At 44.7% G+C, this 18,575-nt stretch overlaps 1 protein-coding gene across 1 annotated transcript in view; it reads left to right on the forward strand.

Moving 5' to 3' along the window:
• The window catches only part of LOC100955651 (DENN domain-containing protein 2A), a 57,644-nt gene that overhangs the window by 6,660 nt on the left and 32,409 nt on the right, over window positions 1-18,575 (forward strand). Inside the window, exons 2-3 of the mRNA XM_023514212.1 lie at window positions 604-1,743; window positions 17,265-17,392. Of these exons, the coding sequence (XP_023369980.1) occupies window positions 604-1,743; window positions 17,265-17,392 (1,268 nt within the window). The remainder of the gene's footprint in view (window positions 1-603; window positions 1,744-17,264; window positions 17,393-18,575) is intronic.

Raw genomic sequence — 18,575 nt, forward strand, 5'->3', positions numbered from 1 at the left:
GGAGGCTGAGGCAGGAGACTCGCTTGAGCCCAGGAGTTGGAGGTTGCTGTGAGCTGTGATGCCATGGCACCCACCCAGGGGGACAGCCTGAGGCTCTGTCTCAAAAAAAATAAATAAAGGAAGCTGTTTTATGACTAGTCTAAATAAAAGAAAAGAAAAATTGTTTACAACTACTCTATTACATTTTTATCATTATCCCCACTTTACAGAGGAGGAAACCGAGATTTAAAGGACTTAAACCACTTGCCTAAGATCACACACTGACCTTGCCTAACGTTAGTGGTTTTATTAGGATTTAAACCCAAGTCCAGTGTACTCCAAAATCCAATTGCTCCTTTCATTACACCATGACGTCTCTCCAGGAAAATGTAAAGTGGTTTTTTAAAAATGATTTGTTTTGATGTTTGTGGCTTGCAACTTGCATATAACATTTATATTTGAGGTTTTTTAATTGTAATGGTTTTATTTTTATTATTTTTTATTAAATCATAACTTTGTAGATTGATGCATTTATGGGGTTATATTTGAGTTTAGCAAATCTTTATGACTAGCCAAGAACAGTAACCAAGAATCCCTCACCCGGTGTTTGTCTTTCTTGTTCAGGGTCAAGGTGAAAGATCCAAAGACTGGGGAAGACCCTCAAAGGCAACCAGTTGGGTCTTCCATTCCTTTTCTAGAAGCTGGTCAGGAGCCACCTTTCAGAAGTAGCCCACTGGAAAGCTTCAGTAACCTTGTGCTAGAGTCAAGAGTGGACATGTTCAGCTCAAAGATGATCATCAGTGACCCAGCTGCAGAAGCCAGCAGGGCCGGGAAGAAGCACCTCAGAGATGCTCAGAACCCACGTCCATCTGCCAGAGTTGGAGCCCGACACAAGTCCCTCAGCATAAAGGATAAGATATCAGAATGGGAAGGGAAGAAGGAGTCATCCACTCTTGTACCTGGCAGCAAAGTGGATGGACAAGAGGATTATCTGACCTCCTGTGTGGTAGGGAGGAGGAGAAGTAGTGATGGGGTAAGGCCTCAGGTCACAGAGGCTAAGAATGGAACAAGGTTGGAAACAGAGAACAGAGAAAATGAGAGGAGTAAAGAGGAAGTAAAAGTCCAGGGACAGAGCCCAGAGCAGTGGCAAGATCCGAGCCAGCCAGCCAGGGAGCTGGATCCTAGCTTGGGCCGGAGCCGAGAGCCGAGGGTTGGCAGGCGCTTTCAGAATGATCAGCTCTCGGTGCTGAAACAGGTCAAGAAGCTTGAGCAGGCTTTGAAGGATGGATTGGCAGGGTTGGACCCCCAGTTACCCGGGACTTGTTATTCCCCACACTGCCTGCCTGATAAGGCAGAAGAAGGGCCCACCCTCCCTGAGAACCTGGGAGGTGGGGGAGGTTCAGAAGTCAGCTGGAGAGTCCACCACGTGGACCTGGAAGGCAGGGAGTCTGCCCCTGAGGCTGCTGAGAAAAGGAAAGGTTCATGTGGAAAGCCGGGGGACCAGAGCCTCGAGAGTATGTACAGGGGCTCGGAGGGTCCCCCCCCAAAGCCCTTCATCAACCCCTTGCCAAAGCCCCGGAGAACGTTCAAACATGCTGGAGACGGGGACAAGGATGGGCACCGGGGCATCAGCTTCAGGAAAGAGAAGAGAAACCTGCCTCCCCTACCCTCTCTACCTCCCCCGCCCCTGCCCTCCTCTCCCCCTCCTCCCTCTGTGAACAGAAGGCTGTGGACTGGGAGACAGAAATCCAGCACTGACCACAGGTAGGTGCAGGTGTCTGCACAGCAATGGCGCTGGATTTACACCCCATCACTACTGTCTGTTTCTCAGCCTAATTGCCGTAGGACCTCTGTAAGTTGACCACCCAAGGGACTGTAACAGACTGGTCAGTATGGGGGTGGTCAGCATAAGGAACTAAGCCTACTGTACTAATATGTACATGTGGTACATGTCCAATCTATGAAAATAGGTCAACTTAAGGGAGGTGGTCACTGTAGTGAGGTGATCAATTATGGAGGTTCTACTGTATTTGTTTCATTAAACTGATGGATCTTATAATTGGTAGCTTAAGATACTTTGCTGATTAATCTGGAAATGCAATAACAGATGATGTGCTTTGTGTTTGTTCTGAGTCTTAAAAAAAGTATTTGTGTTTAAAAATTATCCTTTAGATGGGAAAAGGATATGGAATTGGGATGGTAACCAAGAGTCAAAAGGACTCGTGTTCATAGTGGCAATCTCTATTGACTAGTAGTCCCTGGTAACTATCTGTGCTTGAATATTTTCTGGCTCTTCTTTTTTTTTTTTGAGACAATTCTTACTATGTTGCCCTTGGTAGAGTGCTGTGGCATCACAGCTCACAGCAACCTCAAACTCTTGGGCTTAAGTGATTCTCTTGCCTCAGCCTCCTCAGTAGCTGGGACTACAGGCACCTGCCACAATGCCCAGCTATTTTTTTGAGAATAAAAAATTCTCACTCTTGCTCAAGCTGGTCTCTAACTCATGAGTTTCCAGGGGTCCTCAAACTTTTTAAACAGGGGGCTAGTTCACTGTTCCTCAGACCACTGGAGGGCTGGACTGCAGGCCCCAGGACAAGTTGGCTGCTAAGCAGGACAGGCAGCGGCCGCAAAAACACCCGGCAGGCTGGATAAATGTCCTACGCAGGCCACATGTAGCCCACAGGCCGTAGTTTGAGGACCCCTGGTTTTGGCAATCCACCTGCCTTGGCCTCTCAAGTGCTGAGATTACAGACGTGAGCCACCAAGACTGGCCTTCAGGCTCTTCTTTTCATGTTTTTTCTTGGGCTCTAGAAACACGTTGCCTGGGCCTCCTTTGGCACCGTCACTGTCTTTCTTCACTTGATCTGAGCCAAAACGGCAAGAAGCAGTCACTGTCTACCTTGAAGGAATTACCCTGTCAAAACCTCAGTTTCCTCTTTTGTATATATAGGTGCGTTCATGATGAATATTTTATAATTTTTTCTTTTTTTGAGACAGAGTCTCATTATGTCGCCCTCAGTAGAGTGCTGTGGCATCACAGTTTACAGCAACCTCAGACTCTTGGGCTTAAGCGATTCTCTTGCCTCTGCCTCCCAAGTAGTCGGGACTATAGGCGCCCAGAACAATGCCTGGCTATTTTGTTGTTGTTGTTGTTTTTGTAGTTGTCATTGTTGTTTGGTAGGCCTGGGCTATGTTCAAACCCACCAGCTCCAGTGTATGTGGCTGGCACCCTAGCTGCTGAGCTATAGACACCAACCCAATTTTTTTTTTTTTTTTTTTTGAGACGGAATCTCACTTTGTCACACTCGGTAGAGTACTGTGGCGTCATAGCTCAGAGCAACCTCAAACTCCTGGGCTTAAACAATTCTCTTGCCTCAGCCTCCCAAGTAGCTGGGACTAAGGCACCTGCCACAATGCCCAGCTATTTTTAGAAGTGGGATCTTGCTCTGGCTCAGGCTAGTCTCAAACCTGTGTGCTGAAGCAATCCACCCTCCTCAGCCTCCCTTGCTATGATTACAGGTATAAGCCACCATGCCCAGCCAATATAATATTAAAGTGACACAATAGCTGGATACAGTGGCTCAAGTCTGAAATCCCAGCTACTTGGGAGGCTGAGGTGGGAGGTCACTTGAGGCCAGGAGTTTGAGACCAGCCTGAGCAGCATAGCAAGACCCTCATCTCTAAAAACAATAAAATAACATATTAAATAATGAAGCCTATTAATGTTTAAAAATAAAGTCTGTGCTTGTTTTTTCTTTCTTTTTTCTTTTTTTTTTTTGAGACAGAGTCTCACTTTGTTACCCTCAGTAGAGTGCCCTTATGTCATAACTCACAGCAACCTCGAACTCTTGGGCTCAAGCAATCCTCTTGCCTCAACCTCCCAAGTAGCTGAAACTGCAGGCGCTCACCTCAATGCCAGGCAATTTTATTTATTTATTTTTTTTGTAGAGACAGACTCTCACTTTATTACCCTCTGTAGAGTGCCGTGGTGTCACATAGCTCACAGCAACCTCCAACTCCTGGGCTTAGGTGATTCTCTTGCTTTAGTCTCCCAAGTAGCTGGGACTACAGGCCCCTGCCATAATGCCCAGCTATTTTTTTGTTGCAGTTTGGCTGGGGCCGGGTTTGAACCTGCCACCCTCGGTATATGGGGCTGGTGCCCTTCCCACTGAGCCACAGGTGCCACCCTGGGCTATTTTTTTTAGAGATGAGATCTCAGTCTTGCTCAGGCTGATCTTGAACTCCTGAGCTCAGGCAATCCACCTGCCTCAGCCTCCCAGTGCTAGGATTATAGGTTTGAGCCACCGCACACAGCCAAATCTGTGCTTTGAATAAAATTTCTTTTCTGCTTTGAAATTTAATCTCTAGTCCATTTTTGAAATTGTGCTGTTTGGTTTGATACCCGCTAATCTAGAAGCCGGCTCAAGAGCAAACTTGTCAAACCCGTTGTTGATACTTTCATCACTCCTTCCCCTCCCATTTTTAGTTGACCTACTTCATTGGGCTTTGGCCACTCACCCTGAAACTGCTCCTTGCCAATGCCACAGACAACCTCCACCTTGCTAAATCCAGTCGCCAATGCTGTGTTCTTTTCTTACTTGATCTCTATTAGTATTTGAGGAACACCTGTTGACTCTCTGCATCTTAAAACATTAGCTTTTAGATTGCGTGTCCCTGGTAATCCTGCTCCTCTGGCTCCATTCCCCTCTCCTTCTTTATGTCAGAGTCCCCTCCTCTTCCTAACCCATCCCCTCCCCAAGCAGGACTCAGACCAAGGACTGACTTCCTCCACTCACTCCCTAAGGCAAGGGTCCTCAAACTTTTTAAACAAGGAGGCCAGTTCACTATCCCTCAGACTGTCGGAGGGCCAGACTGTGGGCCCCGGGACAAGTCAACTGCTAAGCAGGACAGGCAGCGGTGGCAAAAACACCTGGCGGGCCAGATAAATGTCCTAGGTGGTTCGCCTGTGGCCCGTGGGCCATAGTTTGAGGACGCCTGCCTAAGGGATCTCATCCAGTCCTGTGGCTTTAAATGTCAATTACATCAAGGATTCCCAAATTTAGATCCCCAGCCCCGACTCCCTCTCCCAGGTTCAGGTTTCTGTAGTTACCTCCTGCTTGGATCTCCATCTGCTGTTATCTAATAGTATGGGCTTACCATGCCCAAACCTACATCCTCAATCCAAGCCGCCACTACCTCCTCTTGAAAAACTAAGTGGCATGACCTTTTAAGTAATTGCTCAGAATCTCTGATTCCTGTCCTTCTCTCGCACTTCATCTAATTAATCATTAAGTGCTTTAATTCTAGTTTTAAAACTTTGTCCTGACTCGAGCGGTGCCTGTGGCTCAGTGAGGAGAGTGCCAGCACCATATACTGAGGCTAGCGGGTTCAAACCTGGCTCCAGCCAATCTGCAACAAAAGAATAGCTGGGCGTTGTGGCAGGCGCCTGTCGTACTAGCTACTTGGGAGGCTGAGGCCAGAGAATCACCTAAGCCTAGGAGTTGGAGATTGCTGTGAGCTGTGACACTACAGCATTCTACTGAGGGCAACAAAGTAAGATTCTTTCTATAAAAAAACAAACAAACAAACAACTTTGTCCCGACTCTGCCTACATCTACTGCACTGCTACCACCTCAGTCATCTTGGCTCCCCTCTCCAGAGTGTACCTCCCTTAGCAGCCAGAGGAGTCTGCTAAAAACATAAAACAGATCCTGTTACTTCTCACTCAACATGGTCAAGTGGGATTCTTTGGGCTGCAAATAACATAATTTCTTATGTTCTCCTCCAAGGGAAAAAAGTTCGCAAACTAGGTTGTTCACAGTTTACAAATAATGCCGTGAGGAGCAGCATATGGCATTAGACAGGGCTCTAGAACCGGAGCACTTCACTAGCATTGCCATTTATTAGCTGCTACATTTGTGTTGGCCTCATTTTACTTATCTGTAAAATTATAGCAACCACTTTAAAGGATTGTTGTGAAGATTAGATGAGTTCGTATGTGGAAACATAAATTTAGAATAGAGCCTGCCATATAGTAAATACTCAGTTTGTGTTGTTATATTTTTTCTGGCTCTATTCCTTTAAATTAATCAGGCTATCTATTTTTTTGCCAGTACCAAACTACTTAAATTATTTGAACTTTTTATTTTATTTTATTATTTATTTATTTATTTATGTTGTTGTGACAGAGTCTTCCTTTGCTGCCCTTGGTAGAGTGCCGTGGTGTCACAGCTACAGCAACCTCAAACTCTCTTAGGCTCAAGCAATTCTCTTGCCTCAGCCTTCCAAGTAGCGGGGTCTACAGGTACCCACCAGAATGCCCAGCTGTTTTTTAAGAGACAAGGTCTTGTTCTGGAGCAGGCTGGTCTCAAACTTTTGAGCCCATGCAGTCTACTCACCTTAGCCCCCTAAATGCTAGGATTATAGGCGTGGGCCACCACACCCAGCCCTTCATATTATATTTTAATACCTAGTAGGGCTTACAGAAATTTATAATTTATTTTTCATTTTATTTTATTTTATTAGTTCTTTTTATTTATTTGTTTATTTATTCTTGAGACAGAGGCTCACCGTGTTGCCCTTGGTAGAGTGCTATGGCATCACAGCTTACAGCAACCACAGCAAGAGCAAACTCTTGGGTTTAAGTGATTCTCTTGCCTCAGCTTCCCAGGTAACTAGAAATATAGGCACCCACCACATTGCCCGGCTATTTTTTATTGTTGTTGTTGTCATTGTTGTTTAGCAGGCCAGGGTGAGTTTGAACCAGCCAGCCAGGTGTATGTGGCCATTGCCCTAAGCACTGAGCAGAGACAGAGTCTCACTCTGTTGCCCTGGGTAGAATGCAGAGCCATCATAGCCCACAGCAACCTCCAACTTTTGGGCTCATGTGATCCTCTTGCATCAGCCTCCCAAGTAGCTGGGACTACTAGCATCCATCACATACCTGGCAATTTTTATTTTATGTATGTATGTATGTATGTATTTATTTTTGAGCCAGAGTCTAATTTTTTCACCCTCAGTAGAATGTGGTGGCTCACAGCAACCTCAAACTCTTGGGCTTAAGCGATTCTGTTGCTTCAGCCTCCCAAGTAGCTGGTATTACAGGAGCCCGCTACAACTCCTGATATTTTTTTTGTTGCAGTTGTCATTGTTGTTTAGCTGACCTGGGTTTGAACACAGCAGCCTTGGTGTATGTGGCTGGCACTGTAAGCACTGTGCTATAGGCACTGAGCAATTTTCATTTAATTTTTTTGAGACAGTCTCATTTTGTTGCCCTTAGTAGAGTGCCAAATGTCACATAACTCACAGCAACTTCAAACTCTTGGGCTCAGGTGATCTTCCTCAGCCTCCAGAGCACCTGGGACTACAGATGTCTGCCACAACGCCTGGCCATTTTTAGAGTCGGGGACTCACTCTTGCTCAAGCTGGTCTCGAACCTGTGAGCTCAGAACAATCCACTCACCACAGCCTCCCAGGGTGTTACTTTTATAGGTGTGAGCCACCACGCCTGGAATTACTTTAGTATTTTTTGAGACAGGTCTCACTCTGCTCCCAAAATGCTAGGATTAAAGACATGAGCCAGCCCACCTGTCGCATTTCTTAATGTTGCTAATAATCAGTCTATTGATTCTCTTGGATTTCCTAGATATGTATACCATCATGTCCTTTGCAAATAGACAAAAGATAATTTTGTTTTCTCTTAAAGAATTATAAACAGAATTATAAACTTCTTATTTATTTCCTTATTATTCAAAATTTCCTTTTTCTTTCTTGGGTTTTTTTTTTTTTTTTTGAGACAGAGCCTCTACCCTGTCACCCTGGGTAGAGTGCTGTGGTATCACAGCTCACAGCAATCTCCAACTTCTGGTCTCAAGCAATTCACCTGCCTCTGCCTCCCAAATAGCTGGGACTACAGGCACCTGCCACAATGCCCAGCTATTTTTTTGGTTCCAGTTGTCATTGTTGTTCGGCAGGCCCTGGGCTGAATTCGAACCCACCAGCTCAGGTGTATGTGGCCGGCCCCCTAGCCACTGAGCTAAAGGCATAGAGCCAAAATTCCCTTTTTCAAAATTATCTTAAGTATTCCTAAATGTATTTTTCTAAATGTTCTATGTATTACCCTCAAATTTCACACACACAAAAATGTTTGCATTTAATTAGGATTCTGCGCATTTTCTTCTTCTTTTTTTTTTTTTGCCTTAGTCCATTGTGCATTTTCTAAACTTATTCCTAAGTATTTTCTCTTTTTGATGTAACTGGTGATATAATCTTTATCCTCATTATATAGTCTTTTTATTTAAAATAACTTTTTTTTTAGAGACAGAGTCTCACTTTATTGTCCTAGGTAGAATGCTCTGGCATCGTAGCTCACAGCAACCTCCAACTCGTGGGCTTAGGCAATTGTCTTGCCTCAGCCTCCCGAGTAGCTGGAACTACAGGCAACCACCACAATGCCAGGCTATTTTTTTTGTTTTGTTTTGTTTTTTGTTTTTGCAGTTTGGCCAGAACTGGGCTCAAACCTGCCCTTGGTATATGGGGCAGGCCCCACTGAGCCACAGGAGCCACCCAACTATTTTTGTATATGTATTTTTAAGGACACCTTGAAGAAATTTTTTACTGTTTTCTAATACTGTCAGCCAATTCTCTTGTGATTTCCACGTATAATCATATTGTCTGCAAAGAATCACTATCATTTTACCTTTTTCTTTTTTAATTCACACCTCCTAATTCTTCTTCTTTTTTATTTTTTCTTCAGAGAGACAGCGTTTCTCTTTGTCAGCCAGGTTGAAGTGCAGTATTGCTACCATAGCCCACGATAGCCTCTAACTCCTGGGTTCAAGTGATCCTCCTGCCTTAACCTCCTGAGTACCTAGGACTACAGGTGTACACCACCACACCTAGCTAACTTTTCTTATATTTTGTCAAGATAGGGTCTTGCTATGTTATTCAGGCTGGTCTTGAACTCCCGTCCTCAAGCAATCCTCCTACCTCTGCCTTCCAAAGTACTAGAATTATAGGTGTGGTGGCGCCTATAGCTCAATGGGTAGGGCGCCGACCATATACACTGATGCTGGAGGGTTCAAAACAATAATGACAACTGCAACAACAATAACAATAGCCAGGCATTGTGGCGGGTGCCTATAGTCCCAGCAGCTTGGGAGGCTGAGGCATGAGAATTGCTTAAGCCCAAGAGTTTGAGGTTGCTGTGAGCTGTAATGCCATGACACTCTACCCAGGGCAACAGTTTAAGATGCTGTCTTAAAAAAAAGAATTATAGGTGTGAGCCACTGTGCCTGGCCTATACTTCCTGATTCTCTTGGCACATTGCACTGGCTATGGCTTCAGAATAGAGTTAAACATAGTACTGATAGCAATGGGCAGCCCCATCTCACACCTACCTTTAATGGTAATACTTCTAGGGTTTTACTCTCAAGCACTCTTATTTGAGATAGTGTTTCTATGTTATCAAATGGGTGTCTATATTTCTTTTTTTACTAAGCATTTTAAAAATTAGGATTAGAGGCTCAGCACCTATAGCTTAAGCAGCTAAGGCACCAGCCACATATACCAGAGCTGGCAGGTTCGAATCCAGCCCAAGCCTGCCAAACAACAATGACAGCTACAACCAAAAAATAGCTGGGCGTTGTGTCAGGCACCTGTGGTCCCAGCTACTTGGGAGGCTGAGGCAAGAGAATCGTTTAAGCACAGGAGTTGGACATTGCTGTGAGCTATGATGCCACAGCACTCTAGCCAGGGCAACAGCATGAGGCTCTGTCTTAAAAAAATAAAGAAAATAATTTAAAAATTATGATTAAGAATATTAGATTTTATCAGTTTTTTCAGTGACTCCTACACAATCATATGGTTGTCTTTTGACCCATTAATAATGAATTTATATCTTAATGTTAACACATCCTTACATTTTTGGGATGAATTCCCATTTGTCCTGGTTTATTATTCTTTTAATGTACCACCGAATTTTATAGCTAATATTTTAAGATTTTCTAACAGTATTCCATAAATGGGACTGGTCTACTGGTCTATACTTGGTTTTTATTGCACTGTCTTTACCAGGGTATAATATCAGTGTTATGTGAGGTCTACAGAAGAACTTAGAGGCTTCTTTGTTTAATGATCTGAGAAAATATGAATCCCTCTTAAATTCTAAATCCTTTCCCAACCCAATGCCAAAGCCCAGGTCCCTGAGTACCCCCATGACGTTTCTGTCTCTGCCCCAGTGCTTCCCAGCAGTAGCCATTCCACTCCCCTTCCAGGCTGTTCCTCAAAGAGGCCCGGCTCTCCCAGGGGCAGGCTGGTTCTGGGAAACTGCAGTCCTTCACCTGTGTCCTCGTTGGGCAGACGAGTCCACCTGGGGAACAGTTATTCCCATTATCTTTGCTCTCTTAGCTACCATCTGTTCTTTTCAGTTTTCCAGCTGAAGAGAAAGCTGGTTTTCTTTATAACCAGCTAAAGTTACTTCTTTCAGTCCAAAGATGAATTTTTCTTGGCCAGGTTGAATATGGTTGTATCAGCTGTGTTTTAAGAATTTTGGCTTTGAGTTTTTCATTTTATTTAAAATACTACACTGGAAGTGATTAGGGCAAGATGCTCACTTTCTACTCTTAAAAAAATAAAGTATGCTCTTTATTGTCATTATATCTCTTAAAAAAAAAAGTCTCAACCATGAATTTGGCAGACTCACCACCCTTTCTGAGGCAGGAAAGCCAAGCCAAGACTGAAGAAAGAAATGATTAAGGATTTTGAGGTTATGAGGGTTTAGAATTCCGCAGCCAGGCTGTGTGCATTTTAGAGAATGTATTCAGCTTATTTTTATAGGCCAATTAGTCTACCTTGTCAAGAGCAAAATGAGTGGATTCCCAGATCCTCAGTTTCAGAAAATGTCTTTTTCTCACTTCCTATGCTTTTCTTCCTTTTTTTCCTTTTCCTTTTCTTCCCCTTCTCCCTTTCTCCCTCCCTCCTTTCTTCTCCCTTCTTTGTTTCTATAAAGCAGGCGTCCTCAAACTATGGCCCGCAGGCCACATGCAGCCCGCCGAGGACATTTATCCGGCCTGCCAGGTGTTTTTGCTGCCACTGCCTGTCCTGTTTAGGAGCTGACTCGTCCCGGGACCCGTGGTCCGGCCCTCCAGTGGTCTGAGGAACCGTGAACTGGTCCCCAGTTTAAAAAGTTTAGGGACCCCTGCTCTAAAGCCTTAAGAAATTAAATACAAGGACGTGTGCCTCCAATCCTAAAATGGAAGACGAGAAACCTCAAATGTCAGGAAATTCCAAAGATAAGGTTCCTACAGCAACATTAACTTGGTTATATATGTTTTATGGCATATGTTTAATAACGTTGGCAGGAATGCCTCAAAGCCGACATTGAACAAGCAAAGTTATTACTCTGTAAGTGTGAGCGGCGTCCTGCGTTCACATGTTCCTACACACTGAGAATGTTTTAACTTGAGTACAGATTTTTAAATTTTAGTTTAATTTGATCACGTGGCAGAGTTTTTAGAGCTTTATGAAACCAAATAATTGCGATGACCAAAATGTAAACTTTTCAGATGATTGTTTTGGCATCATCTAGATTTGGCCTTTCTTTGGGCAACAGGGCTAAGGCTTTCTAGAACTTAGGGAGGACGTGAAACCTCAGTCATGTGGCTGCCAGATCATACTGTGCTGTTATAGATTCCACAGTTTCCGCTTCTGTAAGACTGATAGGGAGCCCCACAGCTCTCTGACAGAGCAACAACTGAGCTATCAGTTTAACAGTTAACTCAGACCGTGCGTGCTGTAGTCTGTCTCAGTCAGCAAGACATCCACCAGGCAGCTCTGAATTACCATGTGTAAAAACTGAATGTTTAAAGTCTTCAAAGGAACAAATTGTTTGATTAAAGTGAGGTTTAGGGCAAAAGTTACTCTAAAAGCTTCTGTGGAACTTGATTTAGTAAAAACATTTATTTCAATAGTAGTAAGGTGAGAAAACAGAGAGATGGGGGTTGCTCTTTTAAGATTGCTGTTCTCTCCAGCTCAGTGGGTAGGGCGTCAGCCACATACACCGAGTTTGGTGGGTTTGAACCCAGCCCAGGACGACTAAAACAACAATGACAACTGCAACAACAACAAAAAAATAGCTGAGTGTTGTGGTGGATGCCTGTGGTCCCAGCTACTTGGGAGGCTAAGGCAAGAGAATCACGTAAGCCCAGGAGTTGGAGGTTGCTGTGAGTTGTGACACCATGGCACTCTACCTAGGGCGACATAGTGAGACTGTCTCAAAAAAAATAATGTGCATTCACTTATTCAACCAACAAATATGCATATTTACCATGTACCTATTTAGTGTTAGACATGAGAATGTGGTAGTGAACAAGAAGACTGAGACCCTGCCCTCAGGGAACTTACAGACTAGTAATAGAAGATACCACTAGTTATCTAATTCTATGCACTCAGTGCTGTGGGGAAGCCCAGGTGTGTGGGAATGTTGAGTAGGGGTATCTAGCCTATCAGGGAAACCAGGCAGGCTTGAGAGGCAGTGACACTCAGGCTGGGGAGAGTGTAGGAGGTACGAGGTGGTCCATTGGAGTGAACAAACAGTTGAAGGCCCTGTAGCCACCAGAAAGACCTTTAGGATGTCAGAGGAACTGTAGCGCAGGGGGTTTGGCCAGAGGAAGGATGTGAGATGAGGCCTAGAGGTTTCTGGACCTGCAGACAAGGTAGAGATTTGGCCCTATTACCTGAGAGCAATAGGAAGCATTTGAAGGTTTTTAAGAAGGGGAGAGAGACGATCAGATTTGCACTGGGGGGAGATCGTCCTGGCCCCAGCATACAAACTGGATGGGCACCAGTGGGCGGGTGGGGAGAACAGCAGAAAGGTCTTGCAGTTACCCTGTAGTGTGGCTGCAGTGGGGATTAAGAGAAGTAGGTGGGTTCAAAGGGTGCTTTGGAGGTAGTCCTTGGGTTAATTGGCTCAATGTGGGCAGTAAGAGAGAGGGAGGGAGGTTTGAAGTCTGTCGTCCAGGTTTAAGGCATAAACCTTTGGCTGGCTGCATAGGGAGAGGAGCTGGTCTTTGTTAGAGAGAGGCAATAGCATTATGAGTTCAATCTTGAGATTCTTGTGCATGTTCCAAATGGGATGAACTCTTAAGTTAGCATTTCATTTACAAAAATATGGAAAAGTCACGAAGAGCATTCAAAATGCTACTCAAAATCATAGTATTTGGCCCTGGTGTTGAAATTTAGATAGTACATAGGCTATAATAATTCTCTGAAACAATCATACCCTATTCTATCTAGCATCTCTAAAACTCCGAAATACCAAATGTCAAATGATCACATGAGGACCTGAGTAGTAAACTCAGGCTGAGAGGAAGTTACACCAGGTCCCAGGCCAGGGGCGCCCCAGACACAGAGACTTCTTACCTTTGCATCACCGGCTTTGAGCACAATGTGAGCATAAGGTACATATTACACACGTGGGTGGGATGTGGCAGGAACGTCGGATATGTTCAAACTAGAGGGAAGCCAGTTGGGATGCAGGTATCATCCACTAGCCCTTCATAAGTTTCTTTCTCTCAAAGCTAATATGTGAATAAATACACTTTTTTTTTTCAAATTAAAAAAAAATTTAGGCTCAGCGCCTGTGGCTCAAGCAGCTAAAGCGCCAGCCACATACATCAGAGCTGGCGGGTTCGACTCCAGCCCCGGCCTGCCAAACAACAATGATGGCTGCAACCAAAAAATAGTCCGGCCTTGGGGCAGGCTCCTGTAGTCCCAGCTACTTGGGAGGCAGAGGCAGGAGACTTGCTTGAGTGAGGTTGCTATGAGTTGTGGTGCCACAGCCCTCTACCCAGGGCGACAGCTTGGAAGCTCTGTCTCCAAAAAAAAAAAAAAAAAAAAATTTAAATGATAATAGAATGAGCTAAGCAGTTGGATGATGAATGTACTAATATTTCTCCTCTCTTCCTAAATCATCTACCTGAACCTCTGAAGGGGAAGCACTAAAGTCCCTGGAGACATTTATGTAGATTATAGAAATGATGCTTAGGAGAAACTGACCCCCTAACGCCATTGCCCACGTGTGTTACCAACACATGGACAATGATAATCAAACTTTGAAATTGGAATTCTGTTTTCTCACTAGTTCTAGAAACTGGGCCCATAAAGATTTCTGGCCTCTTCCTGATCTTGTATGGATTATGCTTCATATTGAGTTTGACTTTCAGGCTTCCTGCAAGGGAAGTATTGATCACCTGAAAATCAATACTTTAATAGAGGAAATGGAGCTGCTATTCAAGAAACCTTTGGATGAATTCTTTTGAAAATTAAATAAGAGGGCCGGGCTCAGTGGCTCATGCCTGTAATCCTAGCACTCTGGGAGGCTGAGGCAGGTGGATTGCCTGAACTCACAGGTTCAAGACCAGCCTGAGCCAGAGTGAGATCCCATCTCTAAAAATAGTCACGAGTGGCACCTGTGGCTCAAAGGAGTAAGGCAACAGCTCCATATACTGGAGGTGGTGGGTTCAAACCCAGCCTTGGCCAAAAACTGCAAAAAAATAAAGAAAAAAAGAAAAATAGGCTTTGTAGCAGGCACCTATAGTCCCAGCTACTGGGGAGGCTGAGGCAAGAGGATCACTTAAGCCCAAGAGTTGGAGGTTGCTGTGAGCTGTGATGTAACAGCACTCTATTGAGGGTGACATAGTGAGACTCTGTCTTAAAAAAAAAAAGTTTTGTAATTTTTATTTATTTTATTTATTATTATTATTTTTTGAGACAGTCTCATTATATCCCCCTCAGTGGAGTGCAGTGGCATCACAGCTCACAGCAACCTCCAGCTCTTGGGCTTAGGCAATTGTCTTGGTGGGACTACAGGTGCCCACCACAACACCTGGCTATTTTTTGTTGCAGTTTGGCTGAAGCCAGGTTCAAGCCTGCCACCCTCGGTATATGAGGTAGGTGCCCTACTCACTGAGCCACAGGCACTACCTGTGCCACCTATAATTTTAAAAAATTAGACTTTTCTAATGCTGTCTAGATAGTACCACTACGTCAGAAATCAAATACAAAGGCTGGCATGGTGAAGTGTCGCACCTGAAATCCTAGCCCTCTGGGAGGCTGAGGGTGGTGGATCATCTGAGCTTAAGAGTTAGAGACCGGCTTGGCACCTGTGGCTCAAGTGGCTAAGGCGCCAGCCACATACACCTGAGCTGGTGGGTTCGAATCCAGCCCGGGCCCACCAAACAACAATGATGGCTGCAACCAAAAAATAGCCAGGCGTTGTGGCAAGCGCCTGTAGTCCAAGCTACTTGGGAGATGGAGGCAGGAGACTCGCTTGAGCCCAGGAGTTGGAGATTGCTATGAGCTATGATGCTATGGCACTCTACCCAGGGCGACAACTTGAGGCTCCGACTCAAAAAAAAAATTAATTAAAAAAAAAGAGAGACCAACCTGAGCCTTGTCTCTACTAAAAATAGAAAAATTAGCTGGACATTGTGGCAGGCACCTGTATTCCCAGCTACTCAGGAAGCTGAGGCAGGAGGATCACTTGAGCCCAGGAGTTTGAGGGTGCTGTGAGTGATGACACTCTGGCACTCTACCCAAGGTGACACAGTAAAACTCTGACTAAAAGAGAGAGAAAGAGGAAAAAAGAAAGAAAAATAAAATGTAAAGCATGACTAAACTCTTATATTAGTATCTTTTTGATAGAACTATGAAAGGATTATAAAAAAACTTTCAAACTATGCCTTGAAATGCCAGAATTTCTAAGCCAAGTGCAGTGGCATGTAATCCTAGGACGCTGGGAGACCGAGGCAGGTTTGAGCTTAGGAGTTTGAGACCAGCCTGAGCCAGAGTGAGACCCCGTCTCTACCAAAAATAGAAAAACTAGCGGACATTGTGTTGGGTACCTATAGTTTTAGCTGCTTGGGAGGCTGAGGCAAGAAAATTCCTTGAACCCAAGAGTTTGAGGTTGCTGTGAGAAATGATGCCCTAGCACTCTACCCAGGGTAATGGACTGAGACTGTCTCAAAAAGAGAAGAAAGAAAGAAAGAAAACCCAGAGTTTCGACAAGAACCATTTAGATAAAGGATAATCCCATCCCCAACAAACCCCTTAGATCAGGGGTTTTCAAACTTTTTAAACAAGGGGCCAGTTCACTGTCCCTAAGACCATTGGAGGGCCAGACTGCAAGCCCCGGGACAAGTCAGCTGCTAAGCAGGACAGGCAGCGGCAGCAAAAACACCTGGTGGGCTGGATAAATGTCCTAGGCGGGCTGCATGTGGCCCGTGGTCCATAGTTTGAGGATGCCTGCTTAGCTAGATAAACCAGATTCTCTAGTCTACTCTGAGCCCGTCTTCACTGCTCCTCTGATTATAAGTAACGTATGCTTTGTAAATCTTGTAGGAAATTTGAAAAGTCCAGAAAAGTCAAAGTGAGGAAAAGTCACCAAGCATCTCTCAGTCTTGAGATAGCAACTGTATTTCACTTCCTTTCCTTCTTTTCATTTTCTATACATACATTTACAAAGGTGGAATTGTTTTCTTATATATACTTTAATGTTTTAATTTAGTTTAATGATAGAGCCAACATTCTCACAAGTAAAAGCTAAGTCTCTTATTCATGGATTTTCATACCTCTTACCAAAAAATAGAGTTGACTTCAGTAATAAAAATTTTTCTAAGAAGGGCAGTGACTATGGCTCAGTGAGTAGGGTGCCGGCCCCATATACCGAGGGTGGCGGGTTCGGACCTGGCCCCAGCCAAACTGCAATAATAACAACAACAAAAATAGCCGGGCATTGTGGCAGGCATCTGTAATCCCAGCTACCCCTGAGTTTGAGGTAAGAGAATCGTCTAAGCCCAGGAGCTGGAGGTTGCAGTGAGTTGTGATGCCACAGCACTCTACTGAAGGCAATAAAATAAGACTCTGTCTCTAAAAAAAAAAAAGAAAGAAATTTTACCAAGAAAAAAATTTTTTCAGGTGGTGCCTATGGCTCAGTGAGTAAGGTGTCAGCTCCATATACCCAGGGTAGAGGGTTTGAACCCAGCCCCAGCCAAACTGCAAACAAAAAATAGCTGGGCATTGTAGTCCCAGCTACTTGGGAGGCTAAGGCAAGAGAATCGCTTAAGCCCAAGAGCTAGAGGTTGCTGTGAGCTGTGATGCCACAGCACTCTACCGAGGGCGACAGAATAAGACTCTGTCTCTTAAAAAAATTTTTTTCTTTGTGCTGTCTAAACCACCCTAATTTGATTCAAGTTCTTTGTTTTTCTCTCCCATCCTGTACAACCCAGAAAGTCCTACGAGTTTGAAGACTTACTGCAGTCTTCCTCTGAGAACAGCAGGGTGGACTGGTACGCGCAGACTAAGCTGGGGCTCACACGCACTTTATCAGAGGAGAATGTTTATGAAGACATTCTGGGTAAGAGGCCAAAATATCCCTACCTGGGTCTGGGTCTGTTTGTGAGAAAACAAGGGAGGGGATGGAACGCACACACACAAACACTGGAAGACAAGTGTGTACTCAAACGACAGAGCGGGTGGGGGGCATGTGAGTGAGCCTATGGGATGCGGGAGATAACACAGTGGGGAGGGGAGGAAGGGCTGGCACTGAGTGGCTAAGGCAGTGGTGTGGCAGCCTGGTGTGGCACATCAAGAAACATGGTCCCTGGAGTCTCAAGATCCAGAATCAAATCTTGGTTCTGCTATTATTAGCTGTATGCCATGGAGCTGGTGGCTTAGCTTCTCCAAACTGCAGTTCTTTACCTGTATGATAAGGATGACGATAGCTCCCCTGCAGGGTTGTTCAAGGACTAGAGGGAATGGTCCGTCAAATACCTAGTTGGTAACAGATGCTCAGTAGATTGTAGGGCTTCCCGAAGGGAGAAAGTGTGAGTACAAGTGTGGCCCTAACAGAGCCTCAAAATTCACACTACATGAACGTCTTTTGTTTAAAAAGTAGCTCTGGCTTACTTCTAAAGAATCCTTTCAGATTCCAAAGCGAAACTCAGATTCACAAAGTTTGTGAATTCAACAGTCTGGAAGTGGGGCTGGGGGAGATGACTCCCATCTGTAATCCTAGCACTTTTGGGAGGCTGAGGTGGGAGAATTACTTGAGAGTAATTACTTAGGAGTTCAAGACCAGCCTGAGCAAGAGTGAGACCCTGTCTCTCCTAAAAATAGAAAAAAGTAGCTGTCATCCAAGGTACTCAGGAAGCTAAGGCAGGAGAATCACTTGAGTCCAGGAATATGAGGTGGCTGTGAGCTAGGCTGATACCACTGCGCTCAAGCTGGGGTGATTAGTGAGACCCTTGGAGAATATTGTGGTTTCAGTAAGGTGTGAGTTCACACTTGTGTCTGCTTATGGTGGGGATGGGAAGTTGGGGAAAAACAAGCTGGCGAGAGAAAGAAACCAGCAGTCGGGGTGGCTAGTGCCTATAATCTTAGCACCCTGGGAGGCCAAGGTGGGAAGATCACATGAGGTGAGGAATTTGAGACCAGCCTGAGCAAGAGTGAGACCCTGTCTCTACTAAAAACAGAAAAAAATTGGGCAGTGCCTGTGGCTCAGTGGTTAGGGAGTGGCCTCATATACTGAGAATGGCGGG

Source organism: Otolemur garnettii, unplaced genomic scaffold, assembly GCF_000181295.1.
Source record: "Otolemur garnettii isolate 467f Iridium unplaced genomic scaffold, OtoGar3 scaffold00049, whole genome shotgun sequence".
NCBI lineage: Eukaryota > Metazoa > Chordata > Mammalia > Primates > Galagidae > Otolemur > Otolemur garnettii.